This window comes from Meleagris gallopavo, chromosome 14 (genome assembly GCF_905368555.1).
Source record: "Meleagris gallopavo chromosome 14, MGAL_WU_HG_1.1, whole genome shotgun sequence".
In the NCBI taxonomy this organism is placed as follows: domain Eukaryota; kingdom Metazoa; phylum Chordata; class Aves; order Galliformes; family Phasianidae; genus Meleagris; species Meleagris gallopavo.
In genome coordinates this window covers 13,048,959-13,061,766 of record NC_139417.1, presented here as the reverse complement: position 1 = coordinate 13,061,766, position 12,808 = coordinate 13,048,959, and the positions used below count along the sequence as shown (strand labels likewise).

Below are 12,808 nucleotides of genomic sequence, written 5' to 3'. Positions count from 1 at the left end.
AAGCTTCCCTTTGGCTTCAGAGGTGCAGAAGCAACCAGAGGGACATTTCTTTGAGTTCTCTTTGCTTAAAAGGAAGTTTTCTTGTAACCAGTGAGGTGTTGGATTGCATAGGAAGGGGGACAATGAGTTAAACACTAGTTCTCCAATTTCAGTGTTTGCCCAATGGAATATTTTAAGGACAAGCTGGGTTTCTTTTGTTATTGTTTCCAGTGCTACAAGAGATGAAAGGGAAACCAGATAGGAAACCCTAAGGCCCCTATACATGGTATCCATCAGCGAAAATGTAGCATTAATTTGCCTTGATGCATCCCTCAGCTGAGCTGAGCACTTGCAATGCCAGATCTCAGCTGCCCTGGCTGCTAGGCTCCTCTGACAGCAGCACCACATGCCTCTCTCACAGCCCCTTCTGAGAAATATTCCTCTCCTCTTCATGGGAGATTTTTTGCCTTAAGAATAAATCCAGAGAAGACTAGGAGCAGGCAAGATGTTAAGATGGAGATTTGAGTCCTCAAAGCTTGCCAGGCCTTCAGCAAGTTGGGGTTTGTGCCCTGAGGCTCATCAGAGCAAAGTGGGACATCTGTGTGCAACCACGAGTTGCTGTTATGTCAGTAAATAAAACCTAAGCACTTAGGTATTTGCAGACAGCTGATGCATGCAGGAATCTGGAGCAAGGTGCTCAACTGTCTTGCACTTAGGCATAACCCAAGCTGCTGGCTTAGTGTTGAACATCCCAAGGTGAATGCCTTCCTGGTGGAGGAGCTGTAATTCATGCACCTCTAGCATTTGGCTTTGTTGCTCTCGTTCAGCCTGCTAATGGCAGCGCACTGATTTTACTGCCCTTTGGGATTTTTTTGGTACTTCACCTGCTTATGAAGTCTCCAGGTTTAATATCACAGAGACCAAAATGTTCATAGGTGGATAGGTATGGGCTGGCTGGTGTAGCTCCTGAAGCATGATCCTGCTCCTTGCCCAATCTAGTACAGCAGAACTGGGTTTGCAGCCCATCATTAGCAGGAGGAACACCTCTGCAGGGACCCACAGGCACGTCCCCAGGGAGCAGTGCTCCTGCTCTTCTCCTTGGAGCCGGGAGCGCTGGTGAATCACCATGTCAGGTCACAGAAGCCCTGTTGGTTGCACTCAGCCAGATCTGTAGAAGCTCTTGTTCAATGAACAGATCACTGTTTTATTTTTCCTGTTATTCCTGTTGAAATACTCTAAGTTGAAAAACTCAAATGTTCCAGATTGTTAGCACCTCAGATTTGTAATACTTTAATACCAGTTACCTGGAAGAATATGATTTGATTGTTTTTAAAAATCTTTTTAGAAAATACTGCAAAAGAACTCAATAGATCTAAAGCAAAAGCTCCAGGATTTAAACTCCTTGGTTTGTTTGCAGGGTTTTTGCTGTAAATTTGCATCTCTTTTCCCATATAAATCTTACGTATCAACGCCTGGTGGGCGTCACCACTTTCCACTCCCCCCAGCATGCATAACTCCTCAACCTTTGTGGAGTTAAATCCTGGAGCAAGCCAGACCTGCAGCTTTTGCTTTCAGTAGCAGGTGACATTTAAATTGCTCGAGTTTGACGATTTGTTAAAGTACGGAGAGATTTGTTTCAATTGATCATAAAAGTATGTTAAGTCATACAGACACGATCTGCAATGCATCATCTACTCTGTAGGATACATATTGTTCATATATTAGTGGCCAGATGCTGTCTTTAGGGAATGTAATGTTCTTATTTGAGCTAATAAAGTCCCACTGCCTCACCATAAAGCAAAACAACTCTGACTATGTTGTGAAATTTGGAGCTGGAGCACTGTATTTTCATAGTATAATAACGAATGTGGCTTTCTGGTTTGCACAGTACTAATTATACAAGCATTTAACATATGCATGAAAAGATCTTTAAAGCTGTAGAATATTATGGGATTTTTTAAACCTCTAAAATTACTTGCTTTACATCGGGCTTTTCACTCTGCCTGCCTTTTAACTCGACTTCTTGTACTACAGAAAATGTAGGCCGGTTAGTCACACCAGCTAAAAAGTTAGAAGACACAATACGTCTGGCAGAATTGGTAATTGAAGTCCTCCAACAAAACGAAGAGCACCACGCAGAGGTGAGCAGCGGTGCCCTGTGTCCTGCAGCTCTCGAGCAGGGTCCGGTCGGTTGCTGGTGGCTTTGCGCGCTTATGGGATGTCTCCTGAACAGGTGCTGGGTTATCTTTTTTAGAAGGCAGCAATGGGGATGAAGTGTGATGAAGGCACACGGGACAGGTCAGGAAGACTGCTTTTCCATAGGGCAGGGAGGGCCAAAGGGGGGATTGATTACATTCTGCTGTCTGGTATGTCAGTCCGCAGCACCAGCAAGAGCCACGTATGTTCACCACCAGCTCCATATAGAGCAGGCCCATCCTCTTAACTCTTCAAAGTGCTTTAACGGAAAGATTCATGTTTTAAAAACACTGAAACCGTATCAGGGGCAAATAGATGTTAGAGAACCCTGAGGCTCAACCTGGAAGCACTGAGCCCCGAGGCAGCTGGCAGTGCTGCCAGGACAGTGGCACCTCGCAGGGACTGCCCCAGGCAGAGACCTTGCCCACCCATGTAAGTATCTGCAGGATCGAGCCCTGTGTTGGCTGTAAATCTGGTGTTCTTGGCTAAGTGTTGGAAAGTTGATCATTCTGAATATCAGAGCGAACAGTTACTGTATATGACTGTAGGAATTGTTACACTCATTCACTCTTTTCTCTTTTCCTTCCCATTTTTGTATATACTCACTATATTTTGCATTAAGAGCGTTTGATAAGTAATTTCACAATCACCTAAAAATCATTCCGGTGTATATTAAATTTGCAGTATAACTTGACTTATTGATAATACACAACAATCCACGACACCCAACTAATGCCTGCTTGCATATTTAAATTTCCTCCCTGTTTTTCTACTGTTCATTCAATCTTGGATGATCCTGGCAGGGGAAAGAGGTATGTGACTAAACCGAATGACACGAGTCACTCCTGTCATATTTCGTGCATGCCCTCTCAGTGCCATGTTTCCTACTGGGATTTTACCTGGTTTGCCCTCGCTTCCGTAACTTTGACCGAGGAATGTAACAGCAACTCCCAGTCGGCTGCTTGTGGAGCTGGTAGCCTTACACAGAGGGTCAGTGTGGCGTAGCAGTCCAGTCCATGCATGTAGCAATGGGTATATTTTACGAGCGCTGCAGTTACATCCCAACACAACCCTACCCGCCTGGAATCTCTCCTCAGCCTGTTGTTACCTCTGTTGTTTTGCATTCACCTGATCTATAGTACACTGTGGTGGAGGTGGATTGAGTTCTACACAAGTGACTAGAATGGTAGTGTTCTTCCTCTGGTTTTGTCTGTATGTGCCTTGTACTGGATATACAGTATTTATATGTAGAGAGAGAATATACGTGGTGAAGAGTGAAATGAACTTCACTTTTGCAAAAGCAGGGGGTTGCCTGAGAGCTCTGCACTTACACACGAGCTGCAGGAGCTTGCCCGATGATGACGAGTGCTTTATTCCACTCATCACCAGCTTAGGCTGTGTGTGCAACCAGCCTGGAAAGAGCTGATTTTAAAGCACCAGTTGTTGGGAAAATAGTGGACTTTTGCAGCAGGCAGCTAGAGGGCCCGTGGTGTTCAGCCAGCTCTGCTGCTCTGATCCTCACATGGAGGAAGATTCAGAACTGTTCTTCAGTGTCTTCTGTGTCACAAGGCTTTGATTAGAGACAGAAGGTTAATGCCAACATGGATAGGAGGCATCCTGGCCCCTTGTTCTGAATAGTGACCTGGAAGAGTGACATTTATCTCTGTCCAGAAGCCCAGCACTCTGTCGGTACGTTATTGAATCCCTGTCCCGAGGGTTTCTGTGGCATTTCAGTGGTGTTCAGGCAGTGGGCCAGCTCTCTGCACACTTGGAATTGCACCCAAAGGAACAGAGAGATGAGAGCCTGGCTGGTTTATCACACCATCTTTATTATGCGTTACAGCCCCATTATTCTGTTCCTCTGCAGAGGGAAGCGCTGAAGTATTGCATGTTTTTTTCAAATTATTCCAGATGAGAGTTTTTTATCCATCTTGTCCTTCTGCCTGGAGGTGAGAAGGTTCAACCTGCAATGTGAGACTCCTTGGTCTGCTTTGGATGTTCAGCAGAATTAAATGGCAGCACTTGCTGAAGGAATGCGTTCTTTGAAAATCATGATTTTTTTCCATTAAAATACACCCCTTTTTTTCCAAGCATGGACATCCAGCAGCCATGCTAGTGAGAACCCAGAAAACAAAACTCAGAGCATGGAATATGTTCAAAAGCCATTAGACCAAAAGCGTCATGTCTTATCAGTGGGGTTAGTCCTACCCATGAGAAAGAAGCACAGACAAAAATGCAAAAGGGACAGTGGTGCCTTGGTCCTAGGTGAGAGCAGGAGGTCTCTGCCATTGCAATATCTCTCTCATCAGATGTCTTCCAGCTCCATTTTTGTCTCCCTGGACAACTGATGGCACATGCCAGAGGCCATGGTCTTCACGTATTTCTGAACTCGTGTTCTCTCTCTATGTATACATATGTGTATATGTATATATGTATTTTAACCCTTTGAGGTCATACATATATACATGTGTATCCATGTGTAAAACATACAATAATAGGTGTGTTTGGCTAGAAAGAACACTTTTTTTTTTGCCCTTACATTCAAGTAAAGCAGGTAAGTAGATGGTAAATAGAGAAAATGTTACCATCTTGAAGGAGCTCTTCAAAGTGTGGTGGTTTTGCTCCCACTGCAGGAGGGTCTGTCCTCTGAGAATAGCGAGGAGGAGGTTGGGGAACCTGACATGAGTTAGAGACATGTGGAGATAAAATTTGACTCAGCAAAAGGGAAACGGTGACTGATTTGGGCATTATTTCCAACCCTCTCCTCTCCCCTCCAAACAATGTGCTTTTCTTCCTCATTCTTTTAAAATAGCTTTTTTTTTTTTTCTTTTTTGTGGAAGCAGGTTTTATTGCAGGACTCTGCAGCGATTATGTCGGACTTGTTGCAGAAGATGCTCTCTCACCTCCCCTCTCTTCCACCCCCAGGACCTTGGTTGCCACTGGCCTTTGGGGCCAACTCAGACTCTTCATCATAGTAGACATTGGGCTGCCCAAACATCCCAGGGATGGAGTTGCTTCACAGCACAGTTCATCTCTTCCATGCCCCACCATAGGGCTGGCCCAGTACTAAGATTAGCTTGGGGTTCATTTGTTTTTTTTTTTTTGGCTATTTTACATCTGAGATGTGCTCTGGATGCATAATGCCCCATGTCACATCCAACCTATGCATGTCTTATCACCAGTTTATATCAACTCATGGAATAATAGCAGAGTGATATCAGTCTGCTTTGTATTTTGAGGGACCAAAGGAATGGGAATAGTCTCAAAGACCTTCTGACAGCTGCCTGGTGAGAAGTCAGTCCAAAATAGGAATTGTTATAGGGGTCTATGGCACTGACCTGGTTTGGGGGTATGAATCCCTCCCTGTGGCCAAGAGAACCCACAGCAGGACTTGTTCTCTGTGTGTCTCTAGAACAGCATTAACCAAAGCATTCTGCTTCAGTTAATCGAAACTGAACCCTAAAAAAACTAAAGTCTATCGTGCCAAAAGCTTCCATCCAGGAGGCAAAGAAACCCTCCCCGAATGACAATTCCTCTGAACTGAATGCTTTATGCCCAGTCTTTTCTGTTCTATCTCTAGTCTTCTGCCTATGCTAGAGGTTTCTTTCTCTTGCAAAGTGCTGGAAAACCGTTCCTCAGATCCTTTAAGTCACTGAGTAATTTTCTGCTGCTTACAAATTATAGCACATGGTCCTAACGACAGCCCTTCTCATATTGCATGTTCCCAGCCAGAAGTGATTACTAAACACGCATGCATGCGTCTGGAACATTCACATCTGAGCCATGTATGATGTGAATGTCACGTCAGAGGGCCCGTCCAGTGAGTCTGAAGGACCCATGTGCATGAGAATGAGTTACTTCACTGATCTTTTTTGGTTTTCAAGATTAGATATAGATATATATATATATATTTTTTTTTTCCTGCCTCTTTGAAAATACAGGCTTGTAGACTTATTTATTTATTTTTTAAAATCTTGGCATGTTGATAATAGAGCTTTGTTTCCTGATAAGTAGCATTAATGAAGGTGGTAGTGTATTTAGATGATGTGTATAGCTGGCCATGTAAAACGAACAGTGCTGTAGTAACTTCCACAGGTGATGCTTGAATTGCTTCCAAATGAAAGTGAGTGGGACTTAGGGCAGATTTTAATGTCTTGGGCAGTTTTTAAAGAGAAATAGAAGTAGTGAAGCCAAGTAAAATTTTAACTGCTGAATAACAGCATAAAATCCACCCACAGTGAAGAAACTCCCCAATTTCTATCATTTAGAATACAAATTAGTTGTTTTCTGATAATTAGCATAACTACAGATGAATTCAGCAATTTATTGTAAATTGAACAGACGGAACCTTCTCTGCCATGTTACACCTGCCTGCCTTTATGGTGGAGCCCTGAATAGATCTTCTGCAAGAGACCTTTGTATGAAAACAGCAGTGCCTAATTCCCGTGATTAGCACTGTCTGTGCAGGCTAGCACTGGAAAGCACTGTTCTCTTTACAATAAAGGTAGTTTCCATGGGGTGCACATTTTTTGGAGGTACGTGGCCTAGCGTCTGTGACTGTGCTTTATTGGAACTGACATAACTGCTCTGTTATCTTTTTCTACCAAGGCCTTTGCTTGGTGGTCAGACTTAATGGTTGAGCACGCGGAGACCTTCCTGTCGCTGTTTGCGGTGGATATGGATGCTGCGTTAGAGGTGCAACCCCCCGACACGTGGGACAGCTTTCCACTCTTTCAGCTTCTAAACGATTTCCTCCGTAGTGACTGTATGTATTGTATTTTGGTCGTTTCTTTTCAGTGGGCGGCTCAGGTTACTGCTAATACTTCTCTGTGCTGCACAGAGAGCTGAGCTGGGTAGAGATGCACAGTGCAGACTCTTAGCATCGGCTTGGTTTGGTTCCACTTCCACTAGAAAAAAGCAATTCTCTGATGCATACACAGACACCCCTTAAGTCAAATGCCTCAGATGAAGGTGAGAAGTTGAACTTTTATTTTGCTTCATCTTCTCAAGTCTTTTGTAACGGCTGCCTGACAAGCAGGGAATTATGTACACCGTCATTAAATGTGTGTGTTGTTTTATATGTGTGTACTGCATTTATTTAGCTTGGAGCAAACCAGTCCCTGCTTTAAAATACCTCACTGAAGGGAAGAAAAGATTTAAATTAAACGAGAGTAAGAGGAATTCAGAAGCTTAGTGCTCTGTGAAATAAGGCGCTTCTCCAAGGCATGGAGAAGACTCACGCCTTCAAATCCCACCACTCACGAAGCAGGGATTCATCCTCTGAGAGTGTCATGGTAGTGAGTAACTGAATAAGAAACAATCCTCCTACCTGCAAAAGCCGTAATGTTTGCCATGCAGTATTTCTTACACCCATTTTATTCACAGGAAGTAACAATGTATTTGTAACCTGTAAGTCCGACATTAATGGGAAAGAAGATTTGTTGTCTGTTCATCTGTTTTGATTAAGAAGCCATTCCTGCTGTCTTTGTCGTGAGCGTTGGTGCACGATGCCAGCTCCTGTTCTGTTCTCAGTTTCTTTCCGTTCACTGACAAACTCATTGTGTAATAAAGTGCCACACTGTGGCTTGTTACAGAGCTTTTAGTAACAGTAGTTTCTTACTATACTTTTATTTATCTATTCTAGATAATTTGTGCAATGGAAAGTTCCACAAACACCTCCAAGACCTGTTTGCTCCACTTGTTGTTAGATATGTCGATCTGATGGAGTCCTCAATTGCACAGTCAATTCACAGGGGCTTTGAGCGAGAGTCATGGGAGCCAGTAAAGTAAGGAAACCTCCTTTGATACAATCGGAATTTGGGTGCAAATGGATGGAGATTCGTACAGAGATGAATTAGCAAACATTAGATTGGACATGCAGAAAGTGCTTGATGTTTTCTAGTTGAATGCTAAGAATAGAAGGCCTGAACTCTTCAAGGTTTTGAAGTTAATGAAGGAAATGATATTTGCTTTTTGAAATGCATTGCTGCCTCAGTTCAAACTGTGTGCTTTTGGATGTGGTAGCATGAAAATGTGAAAACTTTCTTAGCTGGCATGGCTTTTTGGATCCCATCCTAAGAGGCCTTTTCCAGCGCTGCTCTTGAACTCAAATAACTCCTTTTCAGAACAAAAAACTTTGATTCGCTATGTTCAGTACAGCCCCAGAACTTGAGTGAATCATTGCTGTATTGATTTTTCCCAATACTCATTTTTTCTACCCACCCCACGGAGGGACAGCACGTCACCCCCATGGCTGGTGGCTGTGGGCTGCATCCCCGGCAGCTCAGCTTGTCCCAGCCCCAGGCAGCTCCAGGGGTGCAGGAGGGACCAGCCCGGAGGGGATGTGATGTGATGTGATGTGATGAGCCATCTACCAGAACCAGTTATTGGATGTGGAGGAGTAGGGGTTGGCCAGCAAGAAATGAGTGGCCTGAGAGAAATTCAAATGGAACTCAGAAGCTGGTGAATATAAAAACGTGGCATTTGCTTGAGATTGCTGCTGTTATTTCACGGGTTTTGAAGCACTGCTGAACCCTGCTGTGCTTGCTCTAAAAACTCATATTGGGTCCTGTGAAGGGAAAGAATGGACTTTTCCTTCTGTTAACAGACTTAAAAGGGAAAGATTGACCCTATGCAAATACCACAAGGCTGACAGTGCCCCAGACTGGGGACTCAGACCAGCTGACTTCTGCAGATGTATTTTCCCTGTTTCTTTGTGATTCTCTAGGCAAAGTTAAGTGGCACTGTGCTCTCAGAGGTTGCTGTGTAAAAGAAGTGTGGTCTTTCAGGGCTTTTCACACCAAATATGTTCGGTTTACAAGGAAAAGAGATTTTGTTCAGCAGCCAGCCTCCCATATGCAACCTGGAATCTGATTACCCAGGTTTTTTCTTTTCTTTCGTGAGCATCCTCAGCATCCATAAGGATTCTGCCTGCCAAATCACAGGCCTTTCTTGACACCTGATCATCTCCTCTGTTTTGAGTGGGGTTAAGTGGCTGGCGTTCAGGAGTCTCTCTCACTTTCCATTTGCTGTCTTTGGTCTGCAGGCTAACAAGATTAAAAATCCTAAAAAATCTTGTTTCAAATAAGCAGATGTGACCCAGAAAACATAGAAGAAATAGATCTTTCGAGTAGGAGAATGCCATTTTTACAGCCACTCCTTCAAGCAGAATTGCACTTCGAAGTTAGCATTAACTTCAGTTTCAGAGTTCTGCTTTAGCAATGAATCTGTTTGTATTTCCTGTCTGTTATGAAACAGAGGCAGTTAATTCAGTGTAACTGTCCACCTCATTCGGGCAGTCACAAGCAATTCATTCTGCTTTTTCCTTTTTTTCAGAAGATGATATTATTTTGGCATTCAATGACTTGTGGCATAACTGTAGATGTACATGAGTACTTGGCTGTGATACTTGCCTGTCAAAATGCTTTGTCCCTGGGTATGCCAATATCTATCATTTTCAAGTTATCTTTGACACTTTTTCAAAGGTCTTTTCTTCGTTATGTTGCAGTGGCTTTGCCCTTTGGGGAGCTTCAGCTGCAGAATGCTTTGAGCATCACAATTCCGAGCAAAAGCCCAGGATGGATTATCTACGTGTCGTACAGCCTTCAGTATTAAAATGCTTTGTTACAGCAGGAAAGTGGGTGCTTTTCACAAGAAGCTCATGTCCTTCTGGTGAAAGGATGAACTCTGTGTTTTTTTTCACTAGTTGGTATTTGTTCTTGTGTCTCGCACACTGAGGTGTGAGTTGCAAATGCTGCCTTTGTGCAATCAGACCCAGCAAGGGGAGGAAACGGCAAGCGACACATGCTGTGTGAAGGCAAAGGGGGGGTGCTGTTCCTAAGACCTTATGACAGCTTTGAGGCACTGTTCAGAACTAATTGTTGAGGATCTTCATCGTTTGCCTCCTGGGCAGACCAACTGCTCTTCTTTGGCGGATCTACAGTGAACTTGCAGGAAAAACTGAGGTCAGAGATATAGTTGGTTTCATTTGCTTTCCTGTATCTACTTCCTTTTTACCTTATGTGTCCACTGAAGCACAGTTGAGTTTTCAGGTCAGTGATGCTCCAGTATTTCAGACCAGCCAATTCCCATCCAAGTTGTAGCCTTCTGCTGCAGACTGTCCAGCAGAGCCTTTCTGGATCTGGGCCTGCTGTCAGAACGTGGCTCCATGGCTTTCCTCTGCTTTGAAGAAAGGCCTTTAGGTTGGCCAGGAAAGGCCATAAATGTCTGCTGCACTGAGCCTCCTGCAGTCCCACATCAATTCTCTGCAGTGAAATGCAAGAAGGAAGTCTCATTATCTCCTCCAAGCCAGGAAACTATTCTACAGCACAGAGACTTTGAAAGGGTATCTCTACATCATGCTTGCAATCAAGGCTGAAATATGTAGCCCACCATAACCTGACCAGATGGCAGTTTGCAAGCATGTATTTCTTCTATTTTCATTGCTGAATACTCTGCACCTTATGCTACAAAGAGTTAGGTATGGAAATCACAAACAGTGAGGGAGATACTGTGAAGTACTGAAAACACGGGGGAAAAAGCACCGATGTAACGTGCTCATGAGGGCTCTGTAAGCTGCCTCTGCAGAGCTGCTGAATTTGCAGGGGGTCCTTGCCCTATAGCTAGAGCAGCTGGTGTGCTTGTATGAATCCATGCAGAGAAGCGTGGAACACTTGTCCCTCGCACAGTCATCCAAATATGGAGGATACAGAGCAGGTCTGTTCTCTGGTGAGTTGAGAGGTCTTGGAAAAGTAGGGTTGTGCAATGGGTTTTTCGTGCTAGCTTCCCAGAGAATGCTGGTTGATCTGCAGCCAGCAGACACGTATGTGTGTGTGTGTGTGTGTGTGTGTGTGTGTGTCTCGGTATGTGTGTTGGAAGATCTTTCTGAGCAAATGCTAAAGCCGGTGTGGGGACAGCCAGTTTGAGCTGCTTGATGAGGAGGTTACTCACTGACCTGAGGCTGTCCCTGCTGCACTCTCATCCTGCCTCTAACATCTACTGATTGCTCACTAACCCTTTGCAAACTTTATAAGTTTATCCTTCACATAAAATGTAAGAAATTGAACCGTGTGATTATATTAATCATTGGAAGAAGATGTACTACAAAGCTATAGTGCTAGTGAAAAATGTTTCCCCTTCAAAGAAAGCACTGCTATAGTGAAAATGAGTATTTTCGTTACTATTCTGGGTGTCAGTCAGAGAGAGGAAGAGCACAGATTTGACTGCCTACTTCACTATAAGCTCTTTGCTTCACATCAAGGCTTTTGTGAAAAGATTTGCTCTCGAGCATTTGCTCATCCTAGGCAGGAAGGTAGTGAGCATTTCTGGTGATGGAAGAGACAGGCATCTGCCTCTTCAATCCGTAAACCATCACATAGGACCTAAGCATTGCATGAGGGCCAGGGCTCTCATTTAGCTCTGCTCTGAAACCAGGAGACCCTTCGGTAAAAGCACAGTGATTTCCTGCCCTCCTTCAAGCCCTGGGGCAGCCCTGGGGCCTCTGTGCATTGCTACGTGTTTCCTGCCATCAGCACCATAGCACAGTGAGCGTGGGGATGCTGGCACAGTGTGCTGCCAGTCTGTCTGCATGAGAATTCCCTCGCAGGCAGCACAGGTGAAAGCCATCTCCATTGCCAACAAATGGGGTGAAGCAGAAGAAACCAAGATAACAAGCAGTACAGCTCCGGAGTGCACATCTTTTCTCAAACATATCAGGATCCAGTCCCAAAACTTCTTAAATGAGACAGCCCTCATCTTGTTGATCCAAATGCCCACATTCCCTGCCTGATGGCTGAGGTTATATTTAGCCATCTATATTAAATAGACATGGCTAGCTTTTAGAAACAGTTTCTCGTCTTGGACCTGTGGTTTTTATGGTCTGAGCAACTGCGGGCTGGAACATTTGTTGGTAATATTAATCATTTTTTACAGGTCTCACTGCAACTGTTAGTCAGATAATTAGACAAGTTGAACCTGCAAAATTGTGCATGTCAATTCAGGAGAATATTTTTAAAATTAGTTACTGTATGTTAACATAATATACGGCATTATTTTGCTGTTCTGTTTCCTTTCAGGAGTACTAACTTATTCTTGCAACATATCCTTGCATCAGCAAAATAATGTGTTGTATAAAAGAAATATGTTTCCGTGTGAATATAGTATACTGTTTACTCTAGAAGTCACATTTTATTAATACAGTGTTTTTATTAATATAACACTGTCACTTCTTGAATTTTAATATTAAAACCAAAGGTCCTCTGATTTATGTATTTACCATCTGGCTAAGTTATTTAAGTTGCTTTTCCTTATACATTTATATGTTGTCCACCTCTTGCTATTTCTTTATTCCACAGCAGTATCTAACCACATGCACTGCCATTTCTGAAAATTTAACACACTCTCAATCACTGTGAAGTCTGTGTCTCATTCAGTAATCATATCTTAATAGGCAGATACAGTATGAATGGAAACAATGGGTGGCTTTGTTGCATTAGTAAATTCTCCTATCTGCTTACTGTCTAACAAAGAGAGCAAGCAGATAAAGTGAAGTCTAATCTACTGAGAAGCATAGAAACAAAAGAAAACAAGAACAGACCTTTTTTTTTTTTTCCACTGGAAGAAGGATTTGGATTGT

General features: G+C 43.4%; 1 protein-coding gene across 5 annotated transcripts in view; it reads left to right on the top strand.

Moving 5' to 3' along the window:
* The window catches only part of CADPS (calcium dependent secretion activator), a 175,060-nt gene that overhangs the window by 126,465 nt on the left and 35,787 nt on the right, over window positions 1-12,808 (top strand). For all 5 annotated transcript variants that reach the window (XM_085236221.1, XM_085236218.1, XM_085236220.1 and 2 more), the window contains 3 exons: window positions 2,014-2,120; window positions 6,784-6,940; window positions 7,820-7,961. In XM_085236221.1, the coding sequence (XP_085092347.1) occupies window positions 2,014-2,120; window positions 6,784-6,940; window positions 7,820-7,961 (406 nt within the window). The remainder of the gene's footprint in view (window positions 1-2,013; window positions 2,121-6,783; window positions 6,941-7,819; window positions 7,962-12,808) is intronic.